This window comes from Macrobrachium rosenbergii, chromosome 14, assembly GCF_040412425.1.
Source record: "Macrobrachium rosenbergii isolate ZJJX-2024 chromosome 14, ASM4041242v1, whole genome shotgun sequence".
Taxonomy (NCBI): Eukaryota; Metazoa; Arthropoda; class Malacostraca; order Decapoda; family Palaemonidae; genus Macrobrachium; species Macrobrachium rosenbergii.
In genome coordinates, this window is record NC_089754.1 from 26903178 (window position 1) to 26925677 (window position 22500).

At 34.5% G+C, this 22500-nt stretch overlaps 1 protein-coding gene across 8 annotated transcripts in view; it reads right to left on the reverse strand.

Annotated features, from left to right (window-relative positions):
- Positions 1-7905: 7905 nt before the first annotated feature.
- Positions 7906-22500, reverse strand: part of LOC136845831 (steroid hormone receptor ERR2-like) — a 345697-nt gene continuing 331102 nt past the window's right edge. For 3 of the 8 annotated variants that reach the window (XM_067116218.1, XM_067116221.1, XM_067116222.1), the window contains exons 4-11: positions 13599-13742; positions 12743-12865; positions 12421-12545; positions 12045-12142; positions 11672-11833; positions 10842-11026; positions 10330-10502; positions 7906-9980 (exon numbers count right to left, since the gene is read on the reverse strand). In XM_067116218.1, the coding sequence (XP_066972319.1) occupies positions 9818-9980; positions 10330-10502; positions 10842-11026; positions 11672-11833; positions 12045-12142; positions 12421-12545; positions 12743-12865; positions 13599-13742 (1173 nt within the window). In that variant the 3' untranslated portion in view covers positions 7906-9817. The remainder of the gene's footprint in view (positions 9981-10329; positions 10503-10841; positions 11027-11671; positions 11834-12044; positions 12143-12420; positions 12546-12742; positions 12866-13598; positions 13743-22500) is intronic. The other 5 variants (XM_067116220.1, XM_067116217.1, XM_067116219.1 and 2 more) reach the window with 2 other exon arrangements.

A 22500-nucleotide genomic window follows, 5' to 3' on the forward strand; every position in this document is an offset into this window, starting at 1 on the left:
CCCTCTGAGATCTGCAGATTTTTTCTTTTCCTGGTTCATCTTATCCTCTTCTCCAGCCCCTTCAAAAAAGTACAAGTATAGGTATATTATATCCATAACTGCATTATATCAAAGTTTATTGAATGCCTTGCAGCTGCGTAATTTCATACGGGTTATGGGACTAGTAGACTACAGTAATTACTGTATGCGTTTTATAAGATTTCTCGAATTTCGCTGCTTTGGAAAAGAATTAGTAGCAGTCACATTCTTTTTATGTAACCAACATCTCATTTAGTTTTTCTTACACAGAATAGCATGCTTATATTAATGGTGATCATTAACTTAATAATTATCATTTAATTTTATAATCTGACCACCAGTAATGGCATCCATGTATCTAAGTGAACTAGATGAACAATCTCTTACACAAAAATAATGTTTGAAAGCCAGCCTAAGGCGACTATGATTTCTCCAAATCTTTACATATCCAAACTAATCTGCAGAGGACTTCCAGTGACCTAAGAAACTGATTGGCATGCTTTGTTCACAGAAGATAAGATAAGGATCTATGTCACTGTTACAACAGAATGCATAAAAAGGTTACAAAAAGAGCAGTTTATAACCTTGACCATTTATTGCTTTGTTAACAGCAACATATTTCACTAACCTAAACCAGAGACTGACAAATTGGAAGGCCAACTTTATTTGAATTTTCTTATGTCCTTTTTAAGATTTTCATTTCCTGACTTAGGTACACTTTTCAAAGATTTTCTAATGTGAAAATGAAAAAAATATATACTGTATATAGTTCATAACAATAATAATGACTGGATGATATCACAAAAAAGGAAACTGTAATAAAACATGGGTAACAATGGTGTACATCTGATATTTTGGCAGTTCTCTAGTCAACTGATCATTTCTTGCATAGACTGATACAGTAAAGAATATAGGGACAAATGGACCTGATGATAATCGATGCAGGACATGGAAAAGCATCGCCCTTGTATGCACAGTGTAAACACCATTCACACTTCAGGTATATTTATAATAATATATATATGCATATATATTGTATATATACACAAATATATATGTATTTATATATATTTATATATTCACAACAAACAAAATAGAGGATAATTCCTAAGTCACAGCTACAGAATAATAACCATACAGTTCATATTTACTAACAACTATGCATATACAATTATGCAAATACACTGTCTGGGACCATAACAACTTTTAATGCTGACATCCTGTTAATTCCAAATTTCCTCTAGCATGGAGCCAATGGCCCTGCCCATAGCTGCCTTAAAGATAAATTAATAAAAAAACTATCAAAATATATATTTAGCAAAAATATCTTTCTTTCTCTTTCTCTCTCTCTCTCTCTCTTAAGATCTCTCCTACATCATCATTGTTATCATTTGTTAGTAACCACATATAAAGAAGGAAGGAAAGGCAGGCGGGTAATGCACCTCATGCATTCCATCTCTATCCGAGTCTACGACTTAGTGAAGTACTGTATCTCCTAATTTCCCTTCTGCTTCATTTTAAAAGGATCTTTTACCGGTTCTTTCAGTTACAAAATGATTGAATGAGCTGAAAAAATAGATTATTTACACTGACAGAAGCATTAAGATGAATGCAACAGGAGAAGTATTCATTTAATATCTGTTAGCAGACAAGTGCTCCCTCATGACTGAACAATATTATTGCATTTCATTAACAGTACCAAAATGCTATGCATAAAGTGGTATTACATATACAGGGCAATGCACTTTTGCGTGAGTGACGAGACTTTTCAAATACAGCATCAACAGAGGCATTTTATTTGACTTTAAGGAATTATTCTAAAGGCATTATTAGCGAGGTTACACGAGAAACATGGACTAAACATTTTGTAAATGCTACATTTTAGGCTTTAGAGTACCTACTGATTTTGATTGTTAGTTGGACTAAAACTATGGGATAAACTGCAGCTTAAGAGTCCTTCTGAATCCCAAATGGTATACTATATATCAGTATTTATAAAAAAAATTAACTGATTAAAAAGGTCTACGGATTATTGTATCATGCGTGAATTGGGCATGATAATTATGACTTGTACCTAGAACAGTTAATAAAGAAAATTGAAGATGAGAACATAGATTACATACACCATTCTCTTACAAAGGAAGTGGTTGACCAAAATGATAAGACCAAGACACAACTAGATAGCTTAAGGATAATATACCTCAGAGCCTTTCCTGATCTTATGAGGGGCTGCTTTTACCCCTTAAAGTATTTTGATTTTTATATCCATGAGAGGGAGGAAGTGGGCAGGGTCACAGGCTACATAGTTTGTCAGCTACTTAGTTTAAGAAAAGAACAGTAGCATATAATAACACATTTAATAGTATATCACATTTTTGTACATAATCAACAGTTAGTTTATAATGGGTATATAGCAGCTAAGGCTTCATTATTACACATACAAACTTTCAGCCATGTCCTAGACAAAGACAAAAATTAACAACAACAGTAATAAAAAGGAATGGCATTCCTTCCTTGTGTAGATAAAATTATGGGAACCTATTCTTTAATAACTTAAAGAATGCACTTGCTTCTTCTATAGGATGTACTTGGTCTTAAATATATTGATAATCTCTTCCTTACACAAGTATGTAAAAAACTGTTTTGTTTTTACAATGAGAAATTTTCAGCTGATGATTTACACAGTTAAATTTACCATAACAAAATCTATATCCTTCAATTACAGTCCTCAGTGGGATGGGGTACTAGAGTGATGGCCTTAATTTTAAATGATGACACTGTGAAGACAGGACTGTACCAGGAACTATCACTTAACAGTATTGTAAACATGAAGTAAAACGCAAAAGCACCCTCTCAGTGTCTCCACCTTGCATATGAATGCTATGTTCAAAGAATCTATTTATTCATGCTGATATGATGCTTTTTTTTGACAAATGCTGCCTTTTTAAGTCAAGCGTTTCTACATCACAACAGTAACTTATTATTTTTTCCCCTATTTAAATTAGTGTACTTTATCCAAAGATGCTGATCAACGATTATTTGCTTCTATGTACATGTGCCACAAGACAAAAAAAAAAAAATCCCTAGAAAAGCAAGCTTCTGGTGACTCCCAACCATCATCATATTACACTTAATAAAATTTCTCTTACAACATGAACTAGCCTCTCACAATGCCTACATTCTATGTACTAAAACACCTATTTTGTAAGTCTCTCTTTAGTAAAAAGAAATTAAGTGTTAATACTTTACCGACACCACCATGTTATCACAAACTCATTAAGTACAACTCTATGAATCCCATGGTGCCAGCACCCAGCAGACATTGTCCTTGAATTCATTAGTTCACTTCAGTATAAAATTCATAAATATTCAACTTACATAAAACAAAATATTTTATCAGTTAAGACAACAAATAATTCTTTCTTAAAAAAGAAAAACGAGAAGTATCAGACTACACAATTCTTCTATGAAGGCCATTCTTATTCAAGCCCAACCCAGGACCTATCTGCCTAACTCTCCATATTGCTTTTAGTCAAGATTAGAACAGGACATAAGGTTTACAACACACGAGTATTTACTGAGATCAATCTTGCAGAAGATAAAATCTTACATAGAGTGAATTGCATTAAGAAAAAAGAAAACTGAATACTTATCAAGCCAAATAAAACTAAAGAATTCTACTTATGAATGGCAAAAGGCTTACTCACAAGCAGGAGCATATAGTCACGCCTACAGTAACTTTTCTCTTAATGATTCAGGTATAAACATGTTTACTGTATCAGTATGAAAAAAATAAAACCTGAAAATAAAAAAATAAAAAAAGAAATTGGATGTTCCCACTGCTTTGTCATTACCCATTCAATTATTTGGCTCAGGCAATGACATACAGTTTATAAACAGCTACATGGGTGTGTGTCTATATATATATATATATATATATATATATATATATATATATATATATATATATATATATATATATATATACATACTGTATGTATGTAAATATAAATATACATATACATATATATATATATATATATATATATATATATATACATACTGTATGTATGTAAATATAAATATACATATACATATATATATATATATATATATATATATATATATATATATATATATATACATACTGTATGTATGTAAATATAAATATACATATACATATATATGTATATATATACATTATATATATATATATATATATATATATATATATATATATATATATATATATATATATATACACATATATACACATACATACATATATATATATATAAATATATATATATATATATATATATATAATATATATATATATATATATATATATATATATATATATATATATATATATATATATATATATATATATATATATATATATATATATATATATATATATATATATATATATATATATATATATATTATATATATAAACATACACACACCCATAAATAGATATAATGCCCATAAAATTGAGTTCTGCAACACTTTGGTGACTTTTTCTTACAAATAACAATAAGCCTCCAAAATACAAGTGCTCCTTTTACTGGATTAGGTTTAAAAACTGTATAAAAATATAGCATATTCCCAGAACTTCGGTACTGAGAGTAATAACAACACAGGTGAAGCAAAGATGATATGAATCTTTTCCCGAAAACAACTTTTCATATTTGTAAATAACCTCTTATTCATACCACAAAACCTCAAAATGCTTAACTTTAAAATATTTCTATATGCTGGGATTGTGCCCATATGACAAATTACAATACAGTGTACTGTATTTACATTGCCAGTCAGGTATTCTCAGGTTTCCAGTTCAATACAAATTACATTGGAGGATTCGATCTTACACTCATAAGGTATAGTCATTTGTATGGTTATGTTAAAGATGAAGGGGTGTGTGACTGACTGTAAATGTGAAATAGTGAGTGGATGAATAACTGAGAATGTGTGTACAAATGAATGACTTGGGTGAGGAGAACTGCTGCTTTCCTACTAAAATCAGTTTCAAGCAGCAACTGTCCAGCATCTGTTAACAGAATACCAAGAGATGACAAATGACTGTTTAGCTGTGTTCATGATATTATACAGGTATATACATATGGACAATGCATCATGCACACACATATAGTATCTATGGTACTGAGCAGTACAATAACTTATGACTATAAATGATTATGGGTATCTTTTGAACATGTTTGTACCACCCCAAACCTCCAAAATGAACTGAACCATTATTTACTTGTGACCTTAACCCAGTCACTGCAGCAGCTTTCTTGTATCCAAGTTATGATTACTTATTTTATCACCATTTCTTCGAATAATCCTTTAGCCAGCGAGATTCATCGGGAAGATTTTGCAGTGAATAACAACATTAACAACAACAACATTAAAAGCTGCTGCACTAGGAATCACAAAAAGAATAATGTAGATATTACTTCAGTTATTAAAGTGCCACCCTGACTGGGAACCTGAGATAGCTGTGGCCACACGAACCACCAACGGACGGAATTACAGTCAATGAAGCAGTGGAACACATAACACACATGTCCAAGAGGCTACTTTATATACATAAGTTGCAAATATATTTTCAAAAACGTTTCACAGACATAAAGTGATCATGCTTAAAAATGTTATCAATAAGGAAAAGTACAGACCATGGGATTGCAATTTTATTCCTTCACAAGGAGGGGTGCTTCTACTTCTGAACATCCTCTCTTCAGTATTATCATTATGTATATTTGTACACTTGTTTGTATGCAAATATGTACTGTATGGAAGTGCATATGTGTAAGCATTGTAATATCTTCAACTAAATGTATGTCATAAAAAACATTCATGTATGTGAGTACAGTATATCAGAAGTCCCCATAAATCATCCATCTAGAAAATATTGAGCTGTATAGAATAAAAAAATTTTCCAAAGTCCAAAGGGAAATGTATCTTATTTTATGCAACACCCAGCAACGTTATATAAAAATTCAATACTGGTCATCATTGGTAGCTTAATAGCTTTTTGTGAAACCATAAATTTCTGAAAAAATCAGCTTCCAGGCCAAAACACAGCACTGTACTTATATCAAGTGTATACCCATAAATCCATAAATGTACTGTATACTGTGCATGAATGCAAACTTATGGATGTACATACAATTAGGTGAATATATATATATATATATATATATATATATATATATATATATATATATATATATATATATATATATATATATATATATATATATATATATATATATATATATAATGTATGTATGTTTGTATATGATATGCTTGAAATCATAAACTGAATATTTTGAGAATCTCAGCAGTCAGAGGTGAGAAAAAATGTAGTAAATAAATTACAAGATAACTTCTGAATGGACTATTTCAGGAATTATTTTTTCAAATGTTACTGCAGTTATTTGCAACTGGCTGTATTCATGTCTACATGAAATAATTTTCTTCTGTAGTATATTATAATTTGAAGTAACAATGGATGTCTGTAGTTTTCATGATATTTCCAGTCAATATAGAACTAACAAAATAACCCCCTCAGGTCCTGAAGAGAGCATTTAAACTTTGGAAGCCAACAAGTAAAGCAAAATTCATGAAGTAAAAGTTGTGTATAGCCCTGGCTTACCTTTTCCCTATTATTCAACACATTTTAAATATCATCCAGTATTTCTACTGTTGACATGCATATAGAATACACACATAAGAGCACACATACATATATTCTGTTTACACTGAAGGGCAAGTCAGTAATTATCAGGATTGTGTTTAGAAAAGTTATTTTCAGCGACAATAAGACCTTTCAAGAACTATATTTTGCAATAGCAGCTTGTTACATTTAAATATATATAATTTACCTTTCAACGAAAGTGCTTCTCAGTTATAATTATGAAAACTCCTGTCAAGACATAACCTGTATGTTGAATGGATCAGCAATGACCTAAGTTGCTCACAGTTTTTATGGCTCAATTTAAAGAGATACCATATCATTACACTTTAATCTTCATCAAAACTTGAAATGTATCACTGAAGTAAGGACTGAGGGGTTACATTAAAAGAAATTTGTTACACATGACATAATCAAGTTTTGAACTAATGCCCCTCCAAAAATCTTTAGCACTGTGAAAAACATTTTTGCTAAGAAGCATTTCATATAATCTGGACTGAGGGGTGAACAATGAAATGCATATAAGACTCGTCTGACTGCATAAAAAAGTTCTTCCTTAGATATAAGGAATTCATGAACTAGAGTGCAAGAAGGGCAGTTTTAAAAAATGACATGCTTTAAAGGCCTAATATATCATTCCAAGAAAGTTCAAACACACTGAGGATAAGTACTCAATTACCCTTGAATATATGCATACATATACATACACAAATGTAAACTGCAAAGTATATATATGTCACAATTAAATAACAAACTTCCATGTGCTACAATACATTTTTAAGGCAAGAAAAACTTTGAGGTAATCTTAGCATTCTGATAGAGCCCTTATAAACTAGAATTTGTCGTAATGCCCACAAATAGAATAGTATGTTCACCATAAATTACACATACACAAGTGTATATATATATGCTAAACATACATACTGTATAAAGTAAATATATAAAGTGTGTATGTATGCACATGTGTGTATATGTACAGCATATATATATATATATATATATATATATATATATATATATATATATATATATATATATATATATATATATATATATATATATATATATATTATACAGTATAACTCAGCATGACATGAAGGACAGTTCATGACCTTATTGCACAAATTGATGTCTATCACAAACTTGAAGCTTCTTTATCCACTTATTTACTAAAAGTTACAATAAAATTAGACCATGAACAAACACACTTCTTTTTAACTTCCTTCCAATTTCTGGCAAAGCAAAATCATTCAATTTCCAACTGTTTCGCTGCTACCAATTTTGTTATGAAGTTAATATTCTGTTCCTTAAAGTTGGTAATGCAGTAATGCTTATAACCTATAAATTCTTATGAATGGAATACGGACATCACAAAGCTTTGCATTGTATGTTTGATCTATGAAATTTGAAGAAAAAAAAATTGGTGAAAACAAGCTAAACAAGTCTGGTATCAATCAGTCTATCATCTGCAGCCCTCCCACTGCTGGAACTAAGGAGACTTAAGATAATTCCGAGCGATTAGAAACAAAAGTAGCATATTACAGTAATTGAACGGAAGATGAATCTTCCAATCATGAAACAAATGATGTTTTATAGCCTATAACTTTTCTTACCAACACATCTATTCTTATTTTTTTCACATGATTTAACCTACTGATAACACAGTGAGTACCCATTTATGTTTCTTGCTCAGCATGCAAGCAAAGAAAGTCTCCACCTTCTCGATTGTAACGAAGTGTCTCCACCTTTTTCATTGCAGCAAAGAGTCTCCAACTTCTTGATTGAAACAAAGGAAATATCCAACAAAGAAAGTCCACCTTTTTGGCTGCAACAAAGACAGTCTTCACCTTTTTGATAACATGCTGTGCCTGGGCCATCAGTATGGCACTGGTGGTAGTGATTGTGCATTACGGGGATTTACTTCTTTGCATATCATTAACATTAATATTAGGCAACTTACTTATGCTTTTACATGACATTTCACATGTTAAGAGACTAACATTATAGATACCGAAATATGTTTAAAAATTTTGGTACAAGTCCGGGAGATTTACAAAGGTAGAACTCATTATCATATTGTTAACCTTAAAAACACAAAGAAAAACCTTTGATAAAGACATTCAAACGTTAGACCCATCAACAATGCATCAAACTTTCTTTGTGAACAGCGAAATGTATATATTTATATTCATAACTAGCACCTGATTGCCTGTTGACTGTTCTTATTGTAACAGCCATCACCAGAACTTGGTAAAGTTAATCTCTATGGCTCCATTATCCACTTCATTGTTTGACAACATATAAAAAAGACACAACAATAGTCACTTCAAATAGTGAAAGGACAGCACAAACCAGTCTTTATTTGGATTCTTCTTACTTAAGCAGTTGTACTCTTCCACAGGCCAACAGACCTTTGAGATACAAAGATTAATATATTTATATATGTTTATGCAACTATATACATTTATGAACATATAGTAATTTACTAGCAGTGACTTCAGCTTGAAACTCACAGCTGGAGTGGTATTACTTATTCCTGAGCCAACTGCCAACAGTGAGGCGAGATCAGCAAATATATGAGTCAATAGACTTACTTTCTGTCAAAAGCTTCAGATTTACTGTGCACTGAACAAATTCGCTGACCATGTCACAAACATCACCAAACATTCAGCTCGGTGGGTGTATTATTTGCATAACAATTGTATTTACAATGAATCTAAACACTTCTTTTTTCTTTTTTGTTTAGTTTGAACACAATTGCCAACATGACCTGAGAATGTGACAACACAGAAGCTTTTACTCTAGGTTTAAAGTATTTCTTATTCAGTTTTCTTCTGGACAACGCATTTCTTCTAAAAGTCTCCAAAAGTCATTAACAAAAACTGAATGTCTCGGCTAACCCACACTCAGCTGGGAAAACACTTGCTTTGCGGAAGACTCGAAAAGCACAAGAATGTGGTACATATTCTTCAATCTTATAGCATTTTTTGAAGTCTTAGTTTAGTTCAGTATGGTTTTCACTCAAATTTTGCATCACATCTCATAACACTGCACTACAATGCATTTTTCAAGTCTTTAAAACAAGAATTCTATTCACCGCATGTGTGATTCAAGCATTTCCACAAATAATTTGTTCATGGGTACTGCTCCTTGGTGCCTCACAGAAAGCCAGTACCGTCTCAGAGCAGCATCTGCTGCTCTCAAAGAAGGTAAGCACAGTAAGAGGGACTGCATTTGGACAACCCCGTCACGTAATCTGAAACGAAAAGGAAATCCTATAAACAAGGGATTTTCAACATAAAAGCTATAATGCAAGGCTTTACTAGTTTTTATATAGGTGGCATTAAACATTACCTCGAGAATCTTGGCTGTAAAGACAAAAGGCCCAAAACTGATGAGACTTTACTATGTACCTGAAGTATTACTATGAAGGTGAGAATTCTTATTTATCTTTTGCCATAAATGGTAATCAAGATGAGAGTGCCCAAAACAAGTTAAGACTTTAATTTTCTTCTTACGGATGGAAGTCACAGCAACATAGTATTTTATTTAGAGCTTATCTTTGCTGTCGTTTCTTTTAATTCAATGAGTCTCTTGACATTTACCTTTGAGTTGCCACAGTGTCATGTAATGCTTGGAGAATATTTTGTCTCAGACGCTGAAGAGCCTGGTTGTCCTGGAGTCGCACATCGGAGTTTGTTAAAACAAGTGCTTTAAGAAGCAAAAATTCTTCCCGATTTATACTGCACTGTTCCAATCGTTCAACAACACCAAGAACCTGTAACCAAACTCTTCTGTTATTCCTCATCACATTTCAAAATATTTCTTTGAAAAATGTGGAATAATTCAGTTTTAATTAATGCTTACCGGGTATATCCTACAAATTGTGAATAAACATGGAAATATACTATAAAGGCAATGATTATATAAAAAAAACTTTACACATTCATCTGAACAATTTAATTTTATATTGGTTATATATTCGTACTAGTTGTCTTATGTTTTCAGAATTTCTCCATCTAATTGGCCACCTACAATGAACATCAAGACATGCAGAATTTTTTTTTATCTAACTGGCCAGCTGCAATGTAAAGTGAAGAAACTGTCGCATACTAACCTGTGTAAAAAGCTCAGTGGCATTACACTCCCTTGCTTGCTTTTCATCTATCGTGAAATCATGAGCAAAGTGAAGTGTGTGAGCATGAGCTGGCATAGAACGGTAGGCAAGTCCCAAAGTTAAGATCTCACCCCACGTGCTTTGAAGAAGTCTCATTTGGTCATTCAATGCTAATTCCGTAAACCCTGCAAATTGTGATATTTTTTTCAGTAAGTCATGGGCAGATTCTCTCAAAACAGTGAAAACCAGAGTGAGTGAAACAGGGAAATGATTAATCAATTAAAAGATATTGATGAGGTACACTATGACATAAACTCACTTTGTCAATGGAATTTTTTCAAACACTGAAACCTATGTTAATACTGAAGAGATAAACTTTAATATACTGACTGGGAACCTGGATTAGCACATTTTTACAGCTCCATACAGATGCATGGTGCTCAACATTTATCAACTTTCTGATCTGTTATGACTGTGAGGCAAGGTAATATTGTTTATGCAAAATGGTGATTTGGGAAAGAAATGATGCAATGTTCCAAAGCTCAGACTTGTATCCTAAATTTAATGTACGCTTATACAGGTACAGTGAATAGTTTTTTAAACGAAACACATAGGGCTAAACTAAACGCTTGTATCCAGACCTCAACATATACATAAAATTACCATTCTTTACGAAATATTTTGGTCAACAAGCCAAAAACCTTGCTTCTTGAATGTCCAGCCAATAGACTACATTAGGGGAAACAGTGGCAATGCTTCCTGCAACAAAACTGATAATGAGCACTACATGCACCTCACTACTCCTTTAAAATGTCTGCCTCATGACCCACCTGGAATTTGTTTGGCCCAACCAATGGTGGAGACCAGCTCCCTATCATAAAGGTCTGCCAATGTTGATATGGTCAAATAATCAGTGTCTGATACCGTAGGATCTGGCATTGCCAAGAGCGACTCTGGCTCGCAAGCTCGCAGCGATGCTAATAACTTGATGTCTGAAAGATGAAAGCATAGAATCATTAGATAATATAAAAACATCTGTTCCACATGTAATTTTGTCAAATATAATGTAATCATTGTGATTTTATATTCTATAGTTCTTTAACTATAAAGTGAATCTAACTTTGGTTACTCATGCTCACTTGCCTCTTATATATATATTAATTACAAAATATAGAAACCAGTTTTATTTTCTTCAGTACACACCTTCTAAAGAAGCTTTTTTGACGGGCATCTGGTGCATAGAAAAGGGAGAATCAGACGTCCGTCTGTACTTCTGCCGACCTCCCCTAACTCTGTCTAGCCTGCAACAGTTTCAAAAGTTTTTATATTATTAAATTTCATATTGTCAATTTTGACCTCATGTGTACACTAGCTCTTTTACAGTGTCTTTAGCATAGAGAGAGGGTGTCACAATTATGAAAGCAGACCCCCTGGTGGAATCAATATAGGCACCGTTTTACTGTGCGTGACTGAAAAAAGAGTAGTAATTTGATGATAAATCCTTCAGTGATATTTAAAAAGTTCTTCAAATAAAAACCCCGTTTCAAAGGCTATGGGAAAATGAGCTAATCATTCATACCTAACTCCTTCCTTCAACATGCCCACGCGAAGACACTTGTGGAATCGACACGCCTGGCACGCTTTTCTTCTTCTCTTGTTAATTTCACAATCGTTGGCAGCTGGACAAGTATATTCGATGTTTCCCTGTGGAGGAAAATGTAAACGTTAACAACAGACTTTAAAAGCTGTACAAATATATATATATATATATATATATATATATATATATATATATATATATATATATATATATTATATATATATATTTAAACGTATACAACAATGACATTGGTAAAAGATATGACAGCATTTCAAAAAAGTAAACTCAAAGAGACAAAAACCTGGATAGTTCTCTTGAAGAAGGCTTTACACGCCTCGCATGATGCAACGCCGTAGTGGAAGCCAGAGGCAATATCACCGCACACTAGACACAGCCTCTTCGGGGCATCGTCATCACGTAAACTCTGAAGGTAAATAACAGTAATAATTAGAATAAAAGTACCAATATTAGTATTAACTGTACTGGCTACAGAACAGTGAATTAACATAAAGGAGAAATTATAAAGCCTATACGAATATTCCAAGAAGATATTACAGCAATAATAATTAATATTATTATTATATTTTCAACATAAGTCGTTTTCCATTTAGGAGCATGGCCCTCGAGAGAAAAAAAAAAAAAAAACCAGAAGGATCTCCGCCACGTCATACTGCTGAATCTTGGATGAAGACCCTGTTTAGTATACTACTTCGAAGACCGTAGCAATGCATTAGAACTTTACATAAGGCTCATCACCATTACAATACGCCACTCACCTTTATCTTCCAGTGCCTCCTCCACATGTACCCTCTTTTGCCATACTAATGCTTCCTGAATATTCCTCCTCCATTCTTTCAACTTCCTTTCCAGTTTATAGAAGGCTTTTGATGCGGGAGTTCGTATTAAAAGTTATGGAGACATTCCCATTTGACTTTGAATTTGGCCATATACTAACTAAAGTGCTCTAACGGTTAGCAATTGGTTTAGTTTCAACAATAACTACTGTTCGTTCAATGGAATTCCCTATACCTATCTTCAATCAGACAAAAGATAATCACTCATCAATACTAAGTTCCGGCCTCTAGAGTGCAAGAGCTTGAGGCTTTTCAGAAAGGCTAGAACGAAAGACAAGCACAGGAACTAAAACGAGGACCCACCTCAGAGGGCGTATTCGCCGAATCACTGGCCATGGACGTCGTTGAAGAGCAGAACTGACGATCGGGGCTTGGGGGGGAATCCGTAAAAAGCTTCATGTGTTTCGGAGATGGCTGGGCTTCATCTCCGCACTCACTGTAGTCCAGCTGTGAGGAAAGCAAAAACAAAAAAATTAGAGTGGAGGATACACCATAAAACAACGTCAAGACGAACACAAATGACTGGTAAAGAAAACATAATATTACTTATTTAAAATAACCAGCATACAAGTAAGCCTTAACTGTCTTTCTTCAACATTGCAAGCCACATTCCCTTCTAAACACATATGAACTGTGTGTATATATATTATATAATCCTCTGTTTCTTAAACCACACGCCTTTTCTCCTCAGAGAGGCTGGTGCCAGAAATACAAAGCTCATTTCTCAGAAACTCTAGGAATGAGGATGCTACTCCCCGACCTCTTTCATGACCCCAGAGATGTTGGTAGCCAATTAAGGCTGGATGGACTAGTGGGTGGTAGGCCGATGGCAGCTCCAAAAACCAAGAAAACTAAAGCCCTGACCTGTACCATTTTACCAAGACACCCACTTTGGCTAATTGTATTCTACCAAGGTGAGGATGGGTCGCCACACCCCTACACCAATATATGTATATATGTGTATATGTATATATATATATATATATATATATATATATATATATATATATATATATATATATATATATATATATATATATATATATATATATATATATAATGTAATGCTTCCACTGACGTGTATTGATGCAAAACGCAAAGGCCAGCTCATTAGCGTCGCTTAAAAGATCTGAAAAATACTAAATTTTGGGATGAAACTGAACACACGAGACCAACGAAACAATTCCTTAAAAGAGTGACGTCCCACAGTGAAAAAGTAAAGCGATTTGCTTGCTGCTAAACTAACAGGCAGAACGGCGCCGTTCCTTGACAGATGACAAATCTCGAAAGGACGATCGATGGTGAAAAGTAACGTATCTGTTCTAAAGATAACCTGTTCACGAGAAACGGACTCAGTCACTGGTCAGAAGGTTATTCCAACCATGTGATTACGGCCATTAGTCCCTGCCACCGAGGTTTATCACGACCAAAGACAAATATTAATAACAAGCGAATGTAACATGTCATAGACAAAATTATTGTGACATTGGGATGTCGACAACTAGAAACAATTCTTTACGGACACGTGTACAGAGGAAGCAATGGCACCGATTTATAATTAATTATTTTACCATAGGATTAAACACTAATCACAAAATAATAACTACTATTTACCTACCCTAGAAGGTACCCCGAACACACAAAATTACGATGAATTTTTGTATTTGGTAAATAACATTATTCAAACATTAACTCTTGTCGCCTAGTTTATTTTTTCAAGGTGTATGCTTTACAGAAATGAATGTAGTAACAGTAATAACAGTAAATTCAATAAAAAATAATTTGTCTTTCTCAATTTTCCGATTATTTCTCTCTCAGGGGGACACAGCATTGCGATACATTGCGATAATTTGTTTGATATTCACAGTTATTTCTTCCCGAAGGTATTGACATTTGTTTTTTCTTTACGTATGCATTTACAAAGACTGTTTATAAAACACTAGTTATTCGTAAATATTTAGCGTCTACAAAATATGGCCTGCTTACTACCGTGGGTGGATGATTGCTAGATTAAGTTGTCAGCCTTTTTATAAACAACAGTTTTTAATAGTTTATCTTCCAGCCCTAAAGTACTTTACCTACCAATTTGCTTACATCTAGGAATCAGCCTTCTTTCACACATACATTCAAAGGTTTTTTTTTTCCTGCATTTCCTTCTTCGCAAACCTGCTACACTCCTTGCCCGCTCAGTATTTCCATAATCCCTTGAGATAATTAAACAAAAATTCATACTACGTACACACACACACACTAATGGAAATCGTTAAGAAAGCTCTCAATCATGTGAAGATCAGTAACAATCACTTCCACCACAGCAGACAATAATAACAGAATTAAACGTCTTATATTATAAGAGAAGGGAACAGCCAAAAAATACGGTGCAGGGGGCGAGTGAGATGAAACAGTGAAAATGATTCCTTTTTGCCAAGGCGGACACATAAGTCTACCGAAACTAAAATAGATGCAGCTGTTTTCCGCGTACGGCAGGTCTCTTGCTCGGTGTTAAGCAGTTCACGTTGGATTCTTTTGTACTTATGAAATATATAACTAATAAAAAGAATGTATGTGATGCTTCGAAAAGCCAAGTACACGTGCCATAAAATTTTTTACGAAATAAAGGATCCTTTGATGTCGGCGCGTTACAAGCAAACCGTAACAAACAGATGACATTGCTGATTGTGGGTCGCGTTCATAGCAGAGATACTTTCACCTGGAAACTTTCTTCGTATTGGTATAAATTTCCAGATTTTTGGAAAAGGCAACACATAATTATCTGCTCTTTCAACATTGCATTTAGTGTGAAGTTTACACTTACAATAAAAACAGTTCATATTAAAAGAGTCATCTTTTTATATGGAAACAGTGAAACTAAACAACATTTTTTCCAAAGAAACTCTGTACAGAAACGCAACAAAAGAGTTAAAACCAACATAACTTAATGCATAATGTATAAAAAAAAATCCATTATACATTTGCCAGCGGTTGCTTCAGAATAAGCGTCCACAAAAAGACCCATTAGAGCGACCTTGAAGATAATTATGTCCTGGCGAGGGCTACTGAAACCCGCAAATAAATCCAATACCCTGAGAGACCCCTGATGATTCAAAACTCATTAAATAATGAGGGTAACCCTTTGGGGGAGTCAAAGCTAAGAAAAACATTTAACCCAAATGTTGCAGCGTTCGTAAATTATAATTTATATATCATGCAACTATCTGCATTTGTGTATGTACATGAATGTAAAATTCAAGTTAACATTCACTTTATCTGCCAATCAAAATCATGTGCCGAAAGAAAGGAAGAAGAAGAAGAATCAGGAAATTTCCTCGAACGCAACTAATCCCATGTACCAGCATAAATACTGCCGGCGCCCGAAGCTGACTCCTGGCATTGAGGGCGAGAACAGGGCGGGTTTTGAGGAATAAAGAGATAATAATGAAGCGGTCTTTAACATAAGGAGTTCAATTTTGCCAACCTCTCGTTACACAATCCATCCTCTGAATCAATTTGGCAGACATGAAACGGGATTTTTTGGTTGCATTAGAAGGGGAGAAGAAGAAGAAGAAGAAGAGAGAACTTGGCCCTCTAAACATTTACAAGAAGCGAGTCAAGGCGTGAGGTGAGCTAAGGGAGAGAAAATTCTGAAAGAAAAATGGTTACGGGAAGTGAGGAGCAGTTTCTTTACTAATTTTGCCCGACAGTCACCAAGCACCTGTTATAGTTTGGCACCTTTCTGTAACAAGCATATTCTACTGGTGTGACTCTGTTTTTCAGGTTCTCTGTACGTTTGAGTTTTTCATTACGTTATATTACATCCACATGAAAATATGCAGTAGTGGGTACAAATCCTGACAGGTTTCACCTTTAGTTTTCTAACATGTCCTAAAGATGTCTTATAAAACTAAAAACAAAACTGTTCAAGGTTTATACCAAGTGTTTCGTTTTTTCCTGTGGTACATCTGCACATTCGCTCGCACTTTATACACACACACACACACACACATATATATATATATATATATATATATATATATATATATATATATATATATATATATATATATATATATATATATATATATATATACATACACATGAAGGCCAAGAGAGATCAAGAATTTCTTTGCAATTAATGTCGCTAACATTAATATGTTTATTCTCACATTTTAGGAGTGAGTAAGCTTAAGCCATAATTAACCAGATATGGTTGCGCCTTAAATAATTAGGTTAGCAGACAGCCATATTTATAAGATCTCATTTTAACAAATGCAACGTATTTTTTATATATATAATCTTGCATGATGCATATATACAATCATTCCTATTCTGAAATAACTCAGTACAGTAAAATAAAAGACGATTTTTTTCTGGCCGGTATCATGTTTGCTGCATCCTACCTTATGTTTACTTCATCATTCTGAAACGAGAACTAAATATATCACTGCTAAAAGAAGGTAAGCTCTGGCCTCACACTCCACCAGGCCCCTTCCGTGTCTCGGCCGCTGCCAGGAACACAAACTGTTTGGGATTCATGCAAGACTTTTGATAAATGCTGAAATTCTTTCTTCGATTTGTTTGCCACGCTCACCTTATGTAATGATGATAATGAAGCACAGTTAACAACACAAGAGGTTTTAGGTGCTGATTACCATCTGGAAATCGAGACAATAAAGACAGATACAAAGTCAGCAAGTTTCAAAACGTAGGTTATATAAGGGTAAGGAGTTCCATATATTATGTTTTCACTCTGTTTAAAATAATAAAGCAGGAATTTACATCTCCAAGGTATTTAACAGTTTCTAAGGCTTCGCATTCTATCCTAATGCTTTAAAGTCACAGGATTTGCAGTCTACACCCCTTGTTTGCTGAATTTTGATAAAATATAAATGAATGACTTCGATTTCTCGTGAGAGGTTTACATACTGTGGACCAATCATCCTTCCAAAAAACGTCGGACTCAGTCTATCGTTTTCACCCCATTACCGACAACAACAGCAATAATAACAACAAAAACAACAACAATAATAATAATAATAATAATAATAATAATAATAATCAGACTTCAACTGTACCGCAAACGCTACAATTTGACAACCATTTTATACTATGCAATTGCTCGTAAATGTAATGTTATAGCATATGACTTATGAGAAACTTATCGAAACGAAGCATTATAATAAATACTGCTTCCAAAAAACAGTAAAAGTCATTAAGAGTGACTAAAAACAACACAGTTTTAAGGAGTTCCTCAGAAGAGATTCTAGCAAATTGGAGGAGGTAAAACACCTCAACCTCCAAAAGCTGCAATTCTACCGTCACACCTTTGAAAGAATCTGAGGACCACAGGCCTCTATCTCTCTAACTTTAAACTGACCTGTGATCTTGAAAAATATGTGAAGATAAAAGAAGTACTGAGGTATAATAATCACTAACCTCCAGGATATACACCAAAAAAGTTTCAAAAAAATCAGAAAAACTAAAATTTTGGACACTAAAGCGATCTGTGGACTTGAAAAAAGGCCAAAGTTAAAAAAAGAAAATGTGCAAACCTTCTAGGTTTCATCAAACTGAGAAAAAATAAAATGTTGACATTTCAATTAACATCTGACTGAAGAACATGTCATGGTACAAAACAATTTGGGAAAATAGTCACCTACCCTAAAGGCTAGGTATTAAACTCATAATCAACGTAAAAGACATAAGAATAAAACCTTAATCGCGACCTCTGAGCTGTCTTTAGTAAATATCCACAATTTTAAGTCTCGTTCTAAACAAGGTCATAAATATCATCAAGATTTTATATTACGCAGCATCCGTTTCCTCTAATGATATTTCACGCACCTTCTACACAAGCAGGCACCTGTATTAACACAACAGTCTTTCTCCTTCTCTTTCTTTCTCCTATTTCAAAAAGGAAGATCTATTCTTCTTCTTGGCCTATAGAAAACAATAATTCTGTATTCATGGGTGCGGGCTATGCTGATATAATATTCCCTAATTATGTACTGTAGCTGCTTAATAAAGATACCGAACACGACTTAATTCTCGATAGGTCGCTCCTGTTCTTCCCATCAGCAACGTTAAAGATAAGTTTCTCATTTTTTCTTCGTGTCAGATTTTTTTTTTACCCCTTCTGGACGAGACTTAATATGTATCTTGATGTATTTTCTTTTCAGCTTTGTAAAGGTTTAAAGCTTTTGGTGTGTCCTAGCCTCACTTCCAAAGTATGAAGATTTCGTTGGTTTTCGATGTTTAAGGAATTTTTCACCAGATCTTATTGTCAACCTTTTTTTTTTTATTCAGTCATTAACCGTTGTTATTTCTGTCACTCCAATACAAAAATTATTATTATTACCATTCTGCATTCCTTCGGCGAATAACAAATGTTATAAACAGTTGCTTTAAAGGATAAAACTTTTGGACCTCATCACTTTCGAAACATGACATGTAACCCGAACTGGTGCTTTCAAATTACACTAGAGCATATGACCTTCGTATTGGTTGTTGTGACATTATACTTCATTTTAAACTGAACAGACTGACACTTCAAACTTATTTACAGTGCAGTCAAGATGCTAAATATCACTTTTGCAATTCCAGTACTCTCTACTAGTCCTTGAACACTGACACGGACGATTTAAGTCGATTCTTCGAAAGCGAAAGCAAAGAGGCGGGTAGGGGCAAGCGCCGGTAAGACTGCCGAACTTTTTATCCTGTCATCTTATCTCCCCGGCTTAATAGATCACAGACAGACCTCTTCTGTTCTGGGGACCAGAAACTCACGCTTTTACTGTCCCTTAAAAGCCTTCATTTTTTTCGACTGAAATGTACTTTGGTGAATCTCTTTCATCCTTGGCTTTTATCGCAAAGCGGCTTACTACATTCAGGCAAAATAATCCTTAAGTAACTGCATGAGTTCGTATCTGTGTCTCATGATATGCAGCCTAACCTCGAAGCTGGCCGGCCAACCATTTCCCTCTTGCGCAAGCAGCTGCTGATAAGATGCTAAAAGTGAGCGCCCCTTCCCTCCCTCCCTCTCTCAATCTCTCTCCCCGCCCTTTAATTCCACCACAACCTTAGAACCGTTGTCACATGCTCTTAACTCCAACCTACACTATATCATAATCAAGGCGAGACTGCCCGTGCTTTGTCATTTCATTGCACGGGCTGGAATTGCTCCTTCATGACATTTCAACACACCCACATCACAAAATAAGTTAGGGAAGGCTCTGGATATCCGACCGGATGAGCCTAGATGCGAAGCCACTAGACAGCTTCAGTGACCCTGCCACAGGGGCCATTTTACCGAGATTCCAAAGTCAGATTTGATATCACTGGCAATAACTATTACGATAACTTTTGTAAATGATGTCAGGATCTGCACAGGGGATGTACTCCAAAAGGTAACCATATCCGGGGAGAGGTTGAACCGCCTACATTTGATTTTCTCTCTCTTATTATCCAACCGAAGCGCGGAATAAAACAAAAAGTGCTATCTTTTATTTCAAAAGTTTAGGGGAAAATAACGATTCTATTGGCATTAATGATATGACTCATTTGCATGACTCAACACAGAGCGGTAAAAAAAAAATAATGAGTTAGGTAATGGCATATTCATCACGCACACATTTAATTTTCGATGTTCTGATTAAAATCTCATCAGTGACTTCGTAAAACATTTATACATCGGCTGGCAACACGGAATGCGATAGTCTGATATAGATTATGAAAATGTGAGTGCTTTCATGATGTTTGTACAAATGCGTATGTGAAGGGAGAAGGACATGAAAGGTCAGATCAATCATAAACGAGAAAATAATATAGATTTGATGAGGTGCTACGGCCCACTAGTTCTTGAAAATCAACCCAAGACGATAAGTGGAACATAATGTAATATTAACTCATTAGCAATTCATTCTGCTGAAGAGAATAAGGTAACCTAAAAGCTGTTAAGATTAAAAAAACTATTTTTTTTCCTTATAAAACGTGAATTCAACATTACTGTTGCAATATCACTGTCACGAAACTTTCCATGGCGCATCCAGAAGCGAAACTGGGGAAGGCCTGAGATTGAAGTTCATTCCTGAAAGTTTCATGAGAGAGAGAGAGAGAGAGAGAGAGAGAGAGAGAGAGAGAGAGAGAGAGAACCAGTAAGTCAAGCACTGACTTGAATTCCTAGATGCAGAGGCAGGTTTTACTGTCTCTGAAAATGAGATTCCCCAATTCTTTTCATCAGGCCGTATCCGTCTTTGCTACAACTAAAGAGAGAGAGAGAGAGAGAGAGAGAGAGAGAGAGAGAGAGAGAGAGAGAGCAAAAAAGGACGGAAAGGAGAAATTAAAAAACTTATAAGCACACACGTTTCATAATCACTCTTGTAATGAAACCGTAATATCACACAGAGGGCACAGAAATGGAATTTAACGTCTCTCGAATGGTGGATCCAGCGGTTTTATGTGATGGAATAAAAGTTTATACCTAACTCTCATTTGGTGAGTACAAAAGTTATATTATGAAGAAAACGATAACTGCACCGAAAAGACGGCATACTGAAGTTCACAACAGAGATAGACCCAGAACTTGACACGCTTTCATATTTACTGGTAAATCGCCATAGAAACCAGTTTGCAAATACCAGAACTGATTCATTATTCACCGAGACGGCTCTCAATGAATACCTTACCTATCGAACCTTTCGAGCTGTGCTTAAGTAACTCGACTACAATCGTGTCAACTCCGGAAATCCGGCTGAAGATTATATTTCAAATACTCTAATCCATCACTGGGCGAATTCTCATTCACTCGTCATCCGAATGCTAGACAGTCCATCTATACCCGACTACACATCCCGGTTTCATACGAGAGAAAGAAGTGCAAAAACAAGGGCAGCGGGATGTGGCCCTGACATGAACGAATTCAGGCAGGAGGAGGAGGAGGAGGACCGGAGGAGGCTAAACGAGAAGGAAAACAGTCCAGCAATGTAGTAAGCAGAGTTGCGTGTTGGAGCGGCAATCCTCATCCTCCACCACCACCACCACCACACCACCAGCCACACCGTCTTTATTTTGTTTCTGGCAACCTTCCTAGACCTCAGGAGCAAGTCACTTGCGACATTCTTCATTTTCTTTGGCAACCTTCCATAATCTCAGTCGCTATAGGGGATTTTTCTCCTGCCTCGCACTGTTTTAGAAAGGGAGAACAACTGAT